At 52.2% G+C, this 14,706-nt stretch overlaps 1 protein-coding gene and 1 non-coding gene across 2 annotated transcripts; both read left to right on the top strand.

Annotated features, from left to right (window-relative positions):
* The first annotated feature begins 5,973 nt into the window (after positions 1–5,973).
* Positions 5,974–12,784, top strand: LOC127461644 (early activation antigen CD69-like). The gene is given in 7 exon segments (XM_051769656.1): positions 5,974–9,510; positions 9,512–9,545; positions 10,077–10,142; positions 10,584–10,679; positions 10,776–10,960; positions 11,168–11,268; positions 11,504–12,784. Coding segments are annotated over 7 exon segments (726 nt in total). The 5' UTR covers positions 5,974–9,390; the 3' UTR covers positions 11,628–12,784.
* A 664-nt stretch (positions 12,785–13,448) lies between these two features.
* Positions 13,449–13,537, top strand: LOC127461658 (small nucleolar RNA SNORD45). The gene has a single exon (XR_007900195.1). It is a non-coding gene; the product is annotated as a small nucleolar RNA SNORD45 (small nucleolar RNA).
* The last annotated feature ends 1,169 nt before the right edge of the window (positions 13,538–14,706 follow it).

Here is a 14,706-nt window from a genome sequence, read left to right as displayed (position 1 = left end):
GCTTCCAGGCTTTCTTTCCTGGCAAAAAAGGCCGTTGTTTCCTGTTTTCAACCCTACCTCCCAACTGCCAGCCTGAATCCCAAAAGTGCATACAAAGATTCCTCCCACACCAAACGTGCCAGCACAGAAAACTCTTGCTGACCATGGAGTCCCCAGGCTGACAAACCAACTGAACCAGCAAGCTAAATCTTCCAGTCTTTCTTTCCTGCGGATAAGGGGTGTTGTTTCCTGTTTTCAGACCTGCCTCCCAGTTGCGAGCCCTATTCCCAAAATTGCATACGGACAACGATTCCTCCCAGAACAAAGGTGCCAGCACAGAAAGCTTTTGCTGCCCATGGAGGTCCAAGCCTCGTCAACCAACTGCATTACAAAGCCAAAACTTCCAGGTTTTCTTTCCTGGTGATAAGAGCTGTTGATTCCTGTTTTCAGCCCTACCTCCAAACTGCCAGCCCTACTCCCAAAATTGCATACGAACGAAGATTCCTCCCACACCACAGGTGCCAACACAGAAATCTCTTGCTACCCATGGAGTCCCCAGGCTTGCCTGGGAAGGCAAAATACAAGGAGGTAGAAGTGAAAAAATAAGAGTTCACTAACAAGAAATATAGCAGCAAAAACAACCATACCAACAGAACAGTTCAAAGCACCAGCAGAGAGAGAAACCACCTCCTCTTTCCGCCCCTACCCCAACTCCCATTTGTAAACAGATAAAACCAGGGATCAACACGTGCCTCCCTTCCCCCTTTTCCCCCTGGGGAAACAAAGAACAAAAAACAAAACCAGGGGGAAGAGGGGGCAAAGCAAAATATTGGAAACTCTCTGGTCTGAGATCAGTTGTACTGCCCAAGAACACGTTGACTCCAGAGGTGTCCAAGCGGGGCAGAGCCGGCGACTCCAGAACGTGCAGCAGCGGGGGGGAGGCAGCGGCTCTGCTTGATTCCATGGAGTTCTGGGGAGGTACAGTGTCCCCTTGGTTCCATGAGGCTCTGAAATATCTCACGGTTCCTTTGGTTCCGTGAGGCCCTGGAGTGTCACAGTGGCCCCTTGACTCCATGAGGTTCCTCAGTGTCAAAATGGCCCCTTGGTTCCATAAGGTTCTAAAATGTCTCAGGGCTCCTCTTCTTCCATGAGGAAGAATGTCAAAATGGCCCCTTGGTTCCACCAGATTTCAGTGTCCTTGTGTTCCTTTTTTTCCATGGGGCCCTGCAGTGCCACAAGGACCGTATTGTTCCATGAACTTTCAAAATGTCTCAGGGTTCCTTTTGTTCCATGAGGTTCTGCATGTCCCTTGGTTCCATGAAACTCCACAGTTTCCCTGTGTTCTTTTGGATCCATAAGGCCCTGTAGTGTCACAACTGCCCCTTGATTCCATGAAGTTCCACAGTGTCCCTGGATTCCTTTTGTTCCATGAGGTTCCCCAGTGTCACAATGGCCTCTTGATTCCATGAAATTCCACTGTAGCCCAGGGTTTCTTTGTTTCCAAGAGACCCTGCAGTGCCACAATGGCTTCCTGATTCCATGGCTTTTCCCAGGGTCACAATGGCCCCGTAATTCCATGAGGTTCTGCAGTTTCACAGTGGCTCCTTGATTCCATGAGGTTGCATGGCATCATCACAAAGCTGAGCCCATCCTGATGGTAGTTCTGAGGAGGTTGGGAGGAACTGTGACAAAAGGGACAAGATAACTGGGGAAGGAAAGAGGGGCTTGACCAACAGAGAGGAAGGAGTTTGGTGAGGTAAAACCAGGTTCAGGTAATGCTGAGGGTGCGGAAACACTGACTGTGCAAACATTCCTGATGGACCTTTATGCACTTTGTAACCTCAAACCCCAACACTATGCAAAAGTGCTGCCCCTCCCATGGAAAGGAATCCACTGCTCTAATTCCAAGACAGAAAAAGCCCAAACCCAGAACTCCAGACTCTTACTTGTCCTCTAATGCCCACCCCATTCCCAAACCTGTATTACCAGTATGAAAAGCCAACCTTTAATCCTAACCCAGCCCAAAAAGCTGCCAGACACTGCCAGCAGAACAACAAACCTGCCAAAGTTCTGCCTAATCCCCACCCTGAGCTCTAAACCCCAAGCCTTGACCATTAACCACCCCCACAGCCCTTGGGAGCAGGGCAAGGACCTGGAGGGCTCAAAGCAGGCCCAAGGGGTTGGCAGAGGGACGGGAGGTGACCTGTATCTTCTCAGCCCATGGCACACAAGGAGCAGAGGAGCGGGAATGCTGGGAGCACTCAGCTGTGCCTCAGGATCCCAAGGGGGCCCAGGGCTGGGAAGGGGCTGCAGGTCACCTCTGTCCCAGCCCTACCAGGCAGCAGCAGCCTTGGGCACCAGTTCAGGGGAGCTGTCTGTGCACACCCTGAAAGCTGCCCCTGCTGAGAGTCACTCTCAGGGGCCCTGAGGAGCTCTGGGGTCTGGCAACACAAACCTCCTGGAGTTTTAGAAGGCAAAGGGGCCAGTCGTGCCCTGGGGGCAGAATGACCAGAATGACCCCGAGAATGAATGCAGGACCCTGCTCAGCTCTGGAGTGACCCCCAGGAGAAGGACCTGGGCTCTGGGAGGGATGTACTGTGGCACAGGGGCTCAGGATCCAAGTTAATAAGGCCAACTGCACATGGGGCTGCCTTGGGGGGAGTGTGACCACCCAGACAAGGGAGTTGTCACCCCTCGGACTCAGCCCTGGGGTCACCACATCTGGACTAATCTCTGTCTGTTGAGCTTCCCATTCTGTAGGAAGGAGGAACAACTGGAGAGGGTCTAGAGGAGATCTGGCTGGGTACTGGAACCGTCTCCCCAGGGAAGTGATTACAACACCCAGCCTGACAGAGTTCAAAAGCTTTTTAGGTGACAGGCACATGGTGTGACTCTTGGGAATGGTCCTGTGAAGGGCAGGAGTTGGAGTCGATGATTCTCATAGGTCCCTTCCAACTCAGCATAATCTGTGATTCTGCGATTCTGCCAGGATGGAACTTTTTTTGGTACTGGGAAGAGAAAGAAAACCCACCAAGTGCAGCTTGGAAGGTTCAGACTGGAGGTGAGGAAGAAGTGTTGCTCAAAGGGGAGCCTTGTGATGTAAGAGGACACGAAGAGAGTATCTGGATCATCTCATGGCTTTGTGTTCCAGGGAACAGCCAGAGATGGGTGCAGAGACATCAGTGAGGGTCTAGAAATGCTGCTGGGAGGGGGTGGAAAAGCAGGAGGGGTGTGTGCAGCCTGCAAGGCCAGAGCAGCAGCAGGGCCAGGGCAGGACAGCCTGCAGGGGAGATGGCCAAGGGCTCTGTCAGGGCTGCAAGGCCCAAAGGCACCCAGGCCTTTGTCCCCTTGCCTCTGGCAGCTGCCTCTGCCACTCAGGTCACCACAAGCAACTTTCCTGGCAGGTTCTGCACTTGGTTTCTGCCTCGCCCCTCCCTCAGGAGCCTGGCAGGGGTTGCCCAGTTTTGGGCCTTTGTTGTTCCTCCCCCTCCCGTCCCACTGCCCCCCAAACAGCCCTGAGCCAGCCGGGAGGGACAGGATCTGCTGGGCCAGGGCCTGGGGCTCAGGCCTTGGCCTTTGTGCTCCACAAAACCAAGGCAGGCTTTGCTCAGCATTGCAGGGGCCTGCCCAGAGCCTTTGTCTGCCTGCACTCCTGGCCTCCAAGGAGCTGCTCGAAGGAGTCCCTGGGGAGGCTTTGTCAGTGCCTGCCCTCAGTAGGGCCCAGGAATGCTTCCAGGGACAAATCAACAATTTAATAGTCATTAATTTAATAATTAATTTAATTAACAATAGATTTAGGAAGTGTTTGCTAACTAAAATAATTCTAGATTTAATTAATAACAGAATAAAAAACCAGTAACAAAATTAAAATATAATTAAATAATTAGAATTAAACTCTTTACAATATTTTAATGTTTGATATGATTTAATATTATATCAATATTTTTAATAATTATGATAATAATATATAATATATAATATATAATATATAATATATAATATATAATATATAATATATAATATATAATATATAATATAAAATATATAATATATAATATATATACATAATACCTAATTAGTCCATGGCAGTGGCAGCGAGGACAAGAAGGAGGAGGAGGAAGAGGAGGTGGGCGATGTCCCTTAAGGAGCTCTTTTAAGCACCTCCCTCTCTCTCCTTAGCCACTTCACACCTCGTCAGAGCAGCTTTGCCATGGGAATTGGCTCTTAGTGGCTCCCATGACCTCAGTCACACATCCACAGCGACTCAAATCCCAGAGGGACATGAGCCCACCCTCCCTGCTGGGCTCTGCTCCTGCTCCAGAGGGACCAAACCCCCCTTTATCCGGGATCCCAATGTCCCAGGGGCAGGGACAGGCCGAGGCACCAACCACCATCTGTGCCAGCCCCCCTCTGTCCCAGAGAGGCCCCGGGGAGTGACATCCCTCAGCCTCTCTGTCCCAGCCCAGGGGGGCTCTGGTTTGGGCAGAATGGGCTTTGGAGGGGCCGATGTCCCTGATGGGGCTGGATCCCTTCCCTGTGGGAAACCATGAGAGAGGAAGGACCTTCTGTGCATTTTCCTGAGTTGCTGGTGGCCAAAATCCAACTTTGCTCTTGAGCGTCTTCACTGTCCGTCCCTAGCTGGGGGCAGAATGTTGGCATGAAAAGGTTTTGTTCTTATCACCCCATTTTCTTGTGAAGAATGCAAAATAAAACCAGTCCCCACAGACACCATGTAGGGATTCACCTACTTGGCTCTTTGCAGCTCAGCGGGGCTGAGGAGCCCTACAGCCACCTCTCCCCTCACTCCAAACATTCCCAGGGCTTTGCTTGGGGCCTTCCCGTGCCCAGGATACCTCTGGGTGCAGCTCAGGGGAGGAGAGGGAGGAACTGAGTTCCAAGGCTCTGCAGGTTTGCTGGGACAAGTGAACCAAGACGCACCTGAGGAGAGTGATGTGGGGGTACCTGCAGCTGAGGCAGAGCATTAAAAGCAGGGCAGAGAGCACAGAAGAGCTGCTTCCTCCCTTGCTCCCAGGACAGTCATGTTGCAGGTCCTTGATGGTGCTGGGCTCGGCTAGGAGTTGAAGGGGTCAGGACCCTGGTCCTGGTAGGCGTCATGAGATGGCTGCTGCAGGGACAAGGTGAGTCATCCAAAATGGGGAAATCCCCCCTGAATCCATCACAGCCCAGCTCCAGGCAGGAGCTGGAGCAGATTCCTCCTGTATTTCTAGCAGAGAGCAGCTTCTGGGCAGTGTCAATCCCTGATGGGCAGGAGGAGAAAGCTACCAGCAGGGGCTGATTGATGTGATTTTGGAGTCTGATCTGCTGCAGGTCCCTCTCTTCACCCTGATGGTTGCTGCAAAGACTCCACGGGTCCCCTCATAGATCTATGTTCCCAGGGAGCCCCTCACTCCATCCCTGAGTGCTGACCCGATATGGCAGAGCAACAACTTCAGGTGAAACCTACCCTCATTTCAGGAGTAAAGGGTGAAAATCCACCTGCGTTCCAGGAGGAAAGGATCATACCTGTTCTCATTTTAGGTGGAGACAGCCCCATGCTGAGCCAGGACATGGAGCACGTGCTCCTGGGGAACCTGCCTAACCAACTCCAGCTGACAGAACATTCTGGAGTTCAGCTGCTCCCTGGATTGCTTCCAGCAGTGGCTGAGGAAGTGGCTGTGTGAGGAAGGGAGTCACCATTTACCAGGTGCCACAGTCCAGCATCACCCACATTTTTGGGGCTGTGGATGGACACCCCACCTCATTAGGGATGTTGCAGCTTTGTTGTCTCTTTTCCATGTAGAAGAGAGACAAGTCCAGGAACATTTTGGAAAGCACCCTGAACTCCCCTAGTGGTCCCAGTTGTTATCCCCATGCCCTGCATGTGACCATAATAAACTCAGTATCAAAAATCTCCTCCCAGTCTCCATAAGCACATATTTAAGCAGCACCAGGAAGCTGATCCCAGTCTCCGTGAGCTCCACTGTGAGGGTGAGTACTGAAAAGCACCTTCTGGGCTGTAAAACTCGGGACTGATGGAGTCGGCACCGGCCGGAGCGATGCCAGGGCTGGGACAGGGCTGAGCACCCAGGTCATGGTCTTGTCTTTGGGGGGGCTGAAGTAACCACCTGATTAATTAAATGTGGCACATTGAAGGGAAGGAGGAATAAAACCCCAAAATCATGACTTTACAGCTGGTTTTAGTGAGGCTTTTGCCACCACAGGGTTGGTTTGAGTGTCTGGAGGTGGGGTTTTGATGGTTTGTAATTTGTTTTGCCTTGCAAGCACTTTTCAGTGATTTTGTTGGGGTTTTTTCAGCCCCATGTAGCTGATGGGTTTGTTCATCATGAAAGGAATTGAGAAAATCATGATGAAAAGAGGCAAATAACGATACAATAAAAAGGAATTGGATTTATTTCAGTGCAGTGGAATTAGTGATTTGGGGGAGCTAGAGCAAACCAGCTGGAAACCACAGTAGGCTTGGGAGGGATTAAACTTGGGCGGGAGCTCGGGCTGCGCCAAGTGGGCTCTTACAACATGAACCTTCGTGCAGTCTTTTCAAGGGATTTTTTTGCATTTTTACATTCATCGCTATGAAGCAGAGATGAATGTGGGACTGAAATTTTGACTTGAAATGAGGCAACTGAACATGTGCACTGGGACTTCTGTAGTCTCAAGCGTGATGCTTTAGTTTTGAAAATATTAAATCCTTCTCCCTCTCCCAGCCCACTGGTTTCTGGCTCAGATCCAGCTCAGAGTTTGGACAGTTCTGGGCTTTGTCCTGTTGAACTTTGGGACCTTCCCAGGATGAGGAAGCAATCCTCTTCCCAGCCCATCCTGTTTTTGTTTTCTCTATTGTAAAGTTCAACTCCAACGGAAATGCTGTATCCGAGCATGTCCTCCATATTGCCTCCTGTAAGTTCCCTGAGGGAACTTCCTTGCGATTATTCCACGTCTATTTATGGACAAAGGAAATGTCCACCTATGTGGCTTTTAGACCTTATTAGTGTAATGAAATATCATTGCAATTATGCATTATGCAATAATACATAATCATACTAGCAATAATACAATGCACAATTTGTTGCATTATGCAATGAAATATCATTGTTTTATCAGAGAATGTTTGGTAAGTTTTTATTAGTGTGTTTTATGCTGCTAAATTACACAAGACCCAGGAGGGAACAAAAGCTGCTGCCCCTGTTGGTTCAGGGTACAGGGAACCAAATTTTGCTCATGGGTAGTTGGGCACTGGAGGAACCAGATCAGGGATTCCTGTGGGCAAAACAAGCTTGCAATGAGCTACAAATGGGAAACTTCAACTGAACAGTTATTCCATACTCAGCTGCTTTCCCTCCTGCAGGTTTTTGGAGAAGGGGCTCAAAGCACAAACTCTGCTTTGATCCATCAGTGTGTTTCCTCCCTCTCAGCAGCAGCAGCTCCTGACTCCTTACCAGGATCCTGTCCCCTCTCAAACCTTTCAACTCCCTTTGTTGTTGCCTAAAATCAGCACTTAAAAGAAACTTCTAAGATACATTTTTTGAGTTTTAGCAGGCAGACATTTATCACAATGCGCTGGAATGATTCCAGTACTCTGTGTGCCCTGGGAATCAGTTCCCAAATTACACACAAAGGTATCTCCAGTGCAGCTTCTCTGTCAGCATTACGTGATTAATCATTTTTCATTCCCACATTCCTGTTACATATTCATGACATTTCCCAACACTTGTTAGCATATATGCATATCCTTATAAGGGCTCTGAGGGGCTTCATTGGGAGTCTCTGGTGGTCATCTGTGTCTGGAGCCCCCAAAGTTCTGAGTCACTGCCTTATGAATTCGTTTAAGACAATACCTCTGGTTATTCATCAACCTGGCATTGCCTGCTCAGCTGTTTTCAGTTCCCTTCACTGTTTCCTCACCTTACTTGACTGGTTTCTTTAAATTGAGGGAGAGTAATTTTCTATGGTACATTCTGCTGCAAAAACCATTAGTTCTTGTTACATCTCTGAACCCCAGCATCACTGTGAGTAGTCAAACACATGTGTATTTATTTAATATTTAAACTCTCTTTAAGCTTGTCTTTTTCTCTGTTTTCTCCTTTGTTTTGGTCTTCTCCCCTGTCTTTATCTTTTTTTAATCTTTCTCTGACACCTCAGGGGAAAGCAGAGGCCAAAATAGCTCTGGATGGGTAGATGGGATGTGGTAAACATGGTGAGAGTTCAGGGGGATTTGAGCACAATTCAGGGGTATTTGGGGATAATCCAGGATTATTTGGGGAAAGTTCAGAGGTATTTGAGGAGTGTTCAGGGTATTAGAGAATAAGTCACAGTATTTGGGGAGACTTAATGTATTTCCAGAGGATTCAGAGATGTTTGTGGAGAGTTCAGGGTATCTGGGGAGAATTCAGAAGGGTTTGGGAGAGTTCAAACGTATTTGGGGAGAGTTTGGGGGTATTTTAGAATAATTCAGAAGTATTTGGGAAAATTCAGGTATTTTTGGAGGATTCAGAGGTATTTGGGGGGGAATCAAAGGTATTGTGGAGGAAGCAAAAGTGTTTGAGGAAGTTTCAGTTATTTTGGGAGAATTCAGAGATCTTAGGGGAAGGATCAGAGTTACTTTGGGAGGAATTCAGGCATATTTTGGGCTAATTGAGCTATTTTGGGATAGTCAGGCACACATGGGTCTCTGTCTACCCTTCCCTCCCAGCTCAGATCTGCCCCATGTGACCCCAACCCTTCTGTTCTATCCCAAACATGCCACCAGCATTTCCCCTGCCCATCCCTCGGAGCAGCTCTTTTAATGACATGGGGCAGCGGGAACCCCTCAGTGCAGTTCCATAAACCCCTACTGGCCCCGGCTGCGGCTCTTTGGGTGACATGGGGTGGCAGAGACCCCCTCGTGTGGGTCTTTCAGTCACAGCGCAGCTGCCAAGGAGGGTCTGGATACTCCCTTATCCTGGGGGCCATGGGATCAGGGGCCCAGGCAAAGCACTTACAGGGCTTTAGCAGAAAGGCTGCAGCCGGGGGAAGGATGGAGTAAGGCACAGCAGGGAGGACCTGATACACAGCATTCATTTATTTGGTTTTGCCACTTGTTTGACACCTTCTTGTCCCTTTCAGCCCCATCGGTCAAGAGACATCCGGCACCTCAGCGTCTACTCTGCACTCACCCCCCAAAGCCCGGGGGGGGGAAACAGCCCCATTCTGGGGGGGCAGAGCTGCTGCTGGGGCACCGGGGGGAGGAGTCGGGGGATCCTTTATCCCCCTCGTTCAGCTCCAAGCGCCCGAAGCCAAAGTTCTGGTTTCTGGGGCTGTCCCCCCAGTTGGTTTGAGGCCTGCGGGGCCTCGCCCGATCCTGGCGGGGACACGGTCTTGAGGGAACGTCCGCGGTAACCAGGAACCCCCGCCCGGCTCATGCGCTTCCCCGGCCGGTCACTGTGCAGTGCTGCAGATCCCACGGCTGGACCGCGGCTCACTTCCCGGGATGAAGAGTCGGCCGAGGCGGCGCCGCACGGACACGGGGTCTGCGTTCCACTGCGTTCCACTCCCATCGGCTGATTTCCCCCTTGGTCAGAGCGGTGTGGGTGAACACCTCAGCCGCTATAAAAGTGGTGGAGGCGACCAGAGCCTCTTTGCGGCTGCGGTGCTGAGAAGGGTCCGGTGGGCTTTTCCTACCCCATGTCCCCGCCCCAGGGGCCGCTGAGGGAGCGGCTGCCAATGGTCGTCTTCTTCCCAATGACCCCTCAGCATGCTCAGAAGGAGCCGATGCCGCAGCAGCGCTGGCTCGTCCCGGTTCTTCTAGGTTAGACTGATTTGGCTGCCCCATCACCAACAGCGTTACTGGCCAGGTGGGACCAGACTTGGAGTGACCTGGGCTGGTGGGAGGTGTATCTGCCCGGGGCAGGGGTGGGACGGCATGGGCTTCCAAGTCCCATTCAACCCGAACTATTCTGGGACTGAAAAACAGACACAGTCAGTGGAGACAGGATGAGTTGCCAGGGCATTCCTGGGAATCATGCAACCCCATTTCCACATTTCTCCAACAAAACTAAGGAATTCCCTCTGTGTCCCTGGTCTCCCAACTGCCTTTCCCTTCTTAGACGCCACTTCTAACTCTGCGGCGAGTCAAAATATGGAGAATGGAAACAATGCGAGAGGAGGTCTGGGTGAGTATGGAGAGGTGGGGAGGTCTGTAGAGAGGGGAAGTGTCACCCCAGCAAGACGGGACTGGCAAGTGTGAGGATCCTTCAGGTGTCTGGAAGAGGCCTTGTGCTCTGCTCGGCCCCGTCAATGGCCAGTACCAACACACCCAGCAGCCCCCAGCTCTGGGCAGCTCTGTTGCCACAGGCTGTGCCCTCACCTGTGTCCCTGGCTGTCCCCTCACACATGTCCTGTGTCCCTGGCTGTGTTCCTGGCTGTCCGCTCACCTGTGTCCCCTCACCTGTGTCCCTAGCCCTTGGCTCTCTCATTGCCAGCTGAGTGAGGGGCACATGGGCTGGGGGTCCCTCCCACTCCCATGGGCAGCCGCTGTTGGGTGGGGGCATGTGAGGGCTGGGACTGCTCAGGACAGCCCTCTCCTCATGGCCAGCAGCTTTTTCCTGCTCCAGGCAATAGGTTCATATCCCATCCAAGGCTCACCCATGAAAATGTTCTGTTCCTGCTCCTGACCCTGCCTTTGGCAGTGGCCGTGGTTGTGCTGGGAGGTAAGGGAGGAGCCTCAGCCCAGCCCTTCTGCACAGCATGGAGTCCCTGCTCCCTGTGGAGGGGAATCCTCAGACCTTCTCCCTTTCTCTCTCCAGTAAGATGCAATGGACAGGTTCCAGTTGTGCCTGCAGCTTCACAATTGCTGTCCTGTCCCTGGGACTGGGTCGGGTACCGCGGGATCTGCTCCTGCCTGTCGACAGATATGGGGACCTGGGAGCAGGGCCAGGATTGGTGCTCCAAGCTCGGGGCCTCCCTGGCCGTGCTCAAGAATGAGGAAATGGTGAGTGAGGGGCTGTGGGGGGTGTGGGGCAAGGAAGGGGAGGCTGGGGGGGGTTCCTGAGTCGGGTAGAGCCCCGCAGCCCCCGGGGCCGGTGCTTGCAGGGCCAGGGGTGCAGTCCCGCTCTGGGGCCTTGCAGGGATGGAGCCCCGGAGGGTGCCCTCGAGGGGCTGGGGCAGCTCCCACTGCCGGCTCCACTCTTCCGTCCAGGGCCTCCTCTTCCTCCTCAGGGGGGACATCAATTACTGGCTCGGGCTGCGGAGACGGGGTGAGCAGCTGCAGTGGGGGGACGGCAGCAGCTACAACTCCTCGTGAGTCCCGGGGAGCCAGGCAGGGGCTGGGGGGATGGGCAGGGCCTGGGGGGGACAAGGCTACTGGTACTGTCCCTCATGGGCAGTGCTTGTCTTCTGCTGCTGCTGGAGGGGACAGGGGGGACAAGGCTACTTGTACTGTCCCTCATGGGCAGTGCTTGTCTCCTGCTGCTGCTGGAGGGGACAGGCGGGACAACCTGTCTTGTGCCAGCTCTGTCTCTGCTCCTTGTTGCAGGGTCCCTGTCCTTGGTAATGGAGAGTGTGTGTACCTAGGTGATGGTAAACTCAGGAGTGGGAACTGCTCAAATCAGCAGCCATATCTCTGCAGCAAACCCCAAGCTCACCTGGCACAGAGGTGATGGAGAAAGAACCTTCTTCATGCTGGGCACTCACAGCTTTTCCTCTTCCCCCAATGAAGAGAAAAATAACATTTATCCTCCACTTCCCATCAGCAGTGATGTCCGGCCACATCCTGGGAAGCAGGGCTTCAGCAGTGTATAATGGTTTCTTAGCAAGCAGCCATTAGAAACAACGAATGCCCCTCTTCCTGCTCCTTTCCTTACCTTTAATATCTGAACTGATGTCATATAATCTAGAATATCCTTTTGGTCAGTTTGGGTCAGCTGGCCTGGTTGTGTCCCCTCCCAGAATCTTGCTCTCGACTGGCAAAGGAATGTTACAGTGCTGATGCTGTGCCAGCCCTGCTCAGCAGTAGCCAAAACACTGCTGTATTATTAACGCCCTTCTAGCTACCATGCAAAGCAAAACTCTGTGAGGGCTGCTATGGTGAAGCGAACAAGGCCTGAGCCAGGGTTGACCTTTAGATGAACCTTCCAATCTAATGTTATATTTAGCCATGTATCTCCTTATTAGCCAAAATTATGTATAATCATTAATAAAATACGTACTATGATAAGAGTACACCTGTGTAAACATGTATGGTTGTTAGTACAATATATTTCTATCTGCTTATTAGTGAACATTTTTATCTGTTCATTAATGAAATATGAATGTATTTATCTTTCTGTATTTAGAGACCGGTCAAGGCCTTGGAAGTAGATATCTGGCCTTGTTTGGCTGTAGAGGGTCAAAACTAACTACCTTGATTTTCCTGTGAGTCCTGGCCAGGCTTTGGGTGAAACCCAAGGAGATAAGTAAGCCAGATGTTTTTCTGCACTAAGTAGGGATGTAAGCTTGTTTGTTTAGCAATATAAAAGCTGGACCCTTTCACAGCAAAGACAGAGACCTCACCTATGAGTGGACACACTGAGTAGGATTTCCCAGTTCCTGGGAGTGGTTCTCCAGCCCTTTGCTGGGATCGGGGCCTCCCCAGCTGACGTTACAGGTAATGTATTAAAGGGGCAACTAGTGATGTATCTCTCTCTTAATCACTACAGAATTTCTTTGTAGTAATGATTAGATGCATTACTGAGCTTATCCTTTTGTAATTCCTTGCTTCTTTTGTAATTCTTTGTTGTTTTGCATAATAGTAAATTTGCACACTTGTTCTTTAAAGTTGATGTCTGTCTGCCTTGTGCTGACACTGTTCCCTGGCAAAACAAATTGGCATCATTGGCTCGGATCTGAACAAAATGTTGCTTTTTAAATTTAAATGTGAGGGATCAGTCCCATCCCACATTTTCCTCTGGGATGATATTCCCTATAGTTTGCTGGCTCTTGAGTGGGCTAAGGGTCTCAGCCTCCTTCACAGCTGTCCCAGGCAGGGCTTGGGGAAGGGCCCGTGTCCCGTGGGTGCTGGAGGAGGTGGTGGGTGGCGGGAGCCCTGGGCACAGACCCCCCTGGTCACAGAGCCCCTGCACCACCACCACACCCGCTCTTGGGCCGGGGCTGTTGGAAGGTGATGCTGCACAAGGACGCGATGACAAAGCTTCTGCCCCAAGCCCTGGCACTGCCGGGGAACTGTGTGGCCCAGAATTGTGGGTCTGGGCTGGGGAAAGGCAACAGCTGAGGATCACCAGCCCCATCCCAGCCCAGCTGAGCTGTTCCTGCAGAACAGCCCTCATGGCCCTGTGGCAGCTCCGAGTCGGTTTTCTCTTCCCAGCAGTGTAGATGGCTCCAACCCCATGCCAAGGGCTGTTCTCCAGGCTCAAAGTTCAAGGCAGAAGCGTGCTGCTTTGGGGACAGTGTGTTGGCTGGACAGGCTGGAGGAGGCAGGAGGAGGCTGGGCATGAGTGCTGGCATATATTAGCTGAGCTGAGCTAAGCTGATGTCTGTCACCACGTTAGCTCTAGAATTACTCTGAAGCCCAGGAAGACTCAGGTTCCTTGGGAAGTGAGCATGGAACTTTTCCACACTGTTGGATCAAGTTCCCGTCCCAAACTCCGAACCAGCATGAGGTGGAGGGGGGCACAGGCTGGGTTTTGCCCCATTCCCAGGTTGCGCAGGAGCAGTGCTGATTCCAAGCCGCCGTCGCAGCACGAGCCGCACCCCGTTGTGCCGCCCGGCCCCGCGCCTCGCCGCGACCCGCGTCGCAGCTGGTGTCGCGTTCCGAGCGCCACTCACGGACCCCGCGGCGCGACCGGCCTCCGCTCCCCGTCCCCGCAAGCGCCGGTTACGCAGTGCTGCCGCTGCAGCATCGGTTTCGCCTCCGGAGCACTCCGAGGAGGACCCAGAATTTACAGATAAGCAAAAGACTCCTGACTTTCAGAACACGTGGTCGCGAGTGCGGGGGCGAAGGGCGCACGGTAAACGTGGTAGCTTTGGAGGTTTTTCCGGGTCTGTTTTCGTCTGACCGGGATCTGCGCGGGGGGAACGCAGCCGCCGGCGGACTCGGGGGAGCTTCTGCGCCGGAGGCGACGTGACGGAGGGGAAGAAAAAGGAGGACACAGCTCCCCGGGAGCCCTAGTCGGGCTGCGGCAGCTCAGACTTGGCAGGATGGGACGGCTGACAGAGGGACGGGAGGTTTTAGATTCTTCAGCGGGGGGTGGGGGGGGACGCGGTTGGCATGGTTGCCGCTACTATTCCAATGCGAAGACGAGAAAGTCTGGAGAGCGCAGGGGACGCGAGCCGAGACTGCTAGCGAGGTCAGGATTATCGGTGCTGGGAAGGGCGTATATTAACTGCACTATCGACGCTGGCAGCGGTCTGTTTCGTGCTGGGGGAGTTCCGATTGGGAAATTGCGAACAGCTCGCCAGCACAGTCAGTACGGCTAGCAACACAGAGGTAACGCTGCGAGAAACAGCGACCACGCAGCTATGGGCCGCTACATGTAGCCCTTTGAGTCACAAAAAAGCAGCTTTGCTAATCGGCAGGTCATCTGTTACTTTAAAAGTGCTTTTTTGTTGCCAGGGGAAATGGATGCAGATTTGGGGGGGGGGGGGGCGAGTCAGATGTTTGCCCCTCACGATTTCAAAACACTGTTTCGTTTAATAATGACCGATATGCAGTACACAATGTGGGGATCGAGGCAGAATCAA

Source organism: Manacus candei, unplaced genomic scaffold (assembly GCF_025592945.1).
Source record: "Manacus candei isolate 608988 ecotype Guabito, Panama unplaced genomic scaffold, ASM2559294v1 h1tg000110l, whole genome shotgun sequence".
In the NCBI taxonomy this organism is placed as follows: domain Eukaryota; kingdom Metazoa; phylum Chordata; class Aves; order Passeriformes; family Pipridae; genus Manacus; species Manacus candei.
Note: the sequence above shows the minus strand (reverse complement) of the source record. Positions and strands in the feature narration are given on the sequence as shown.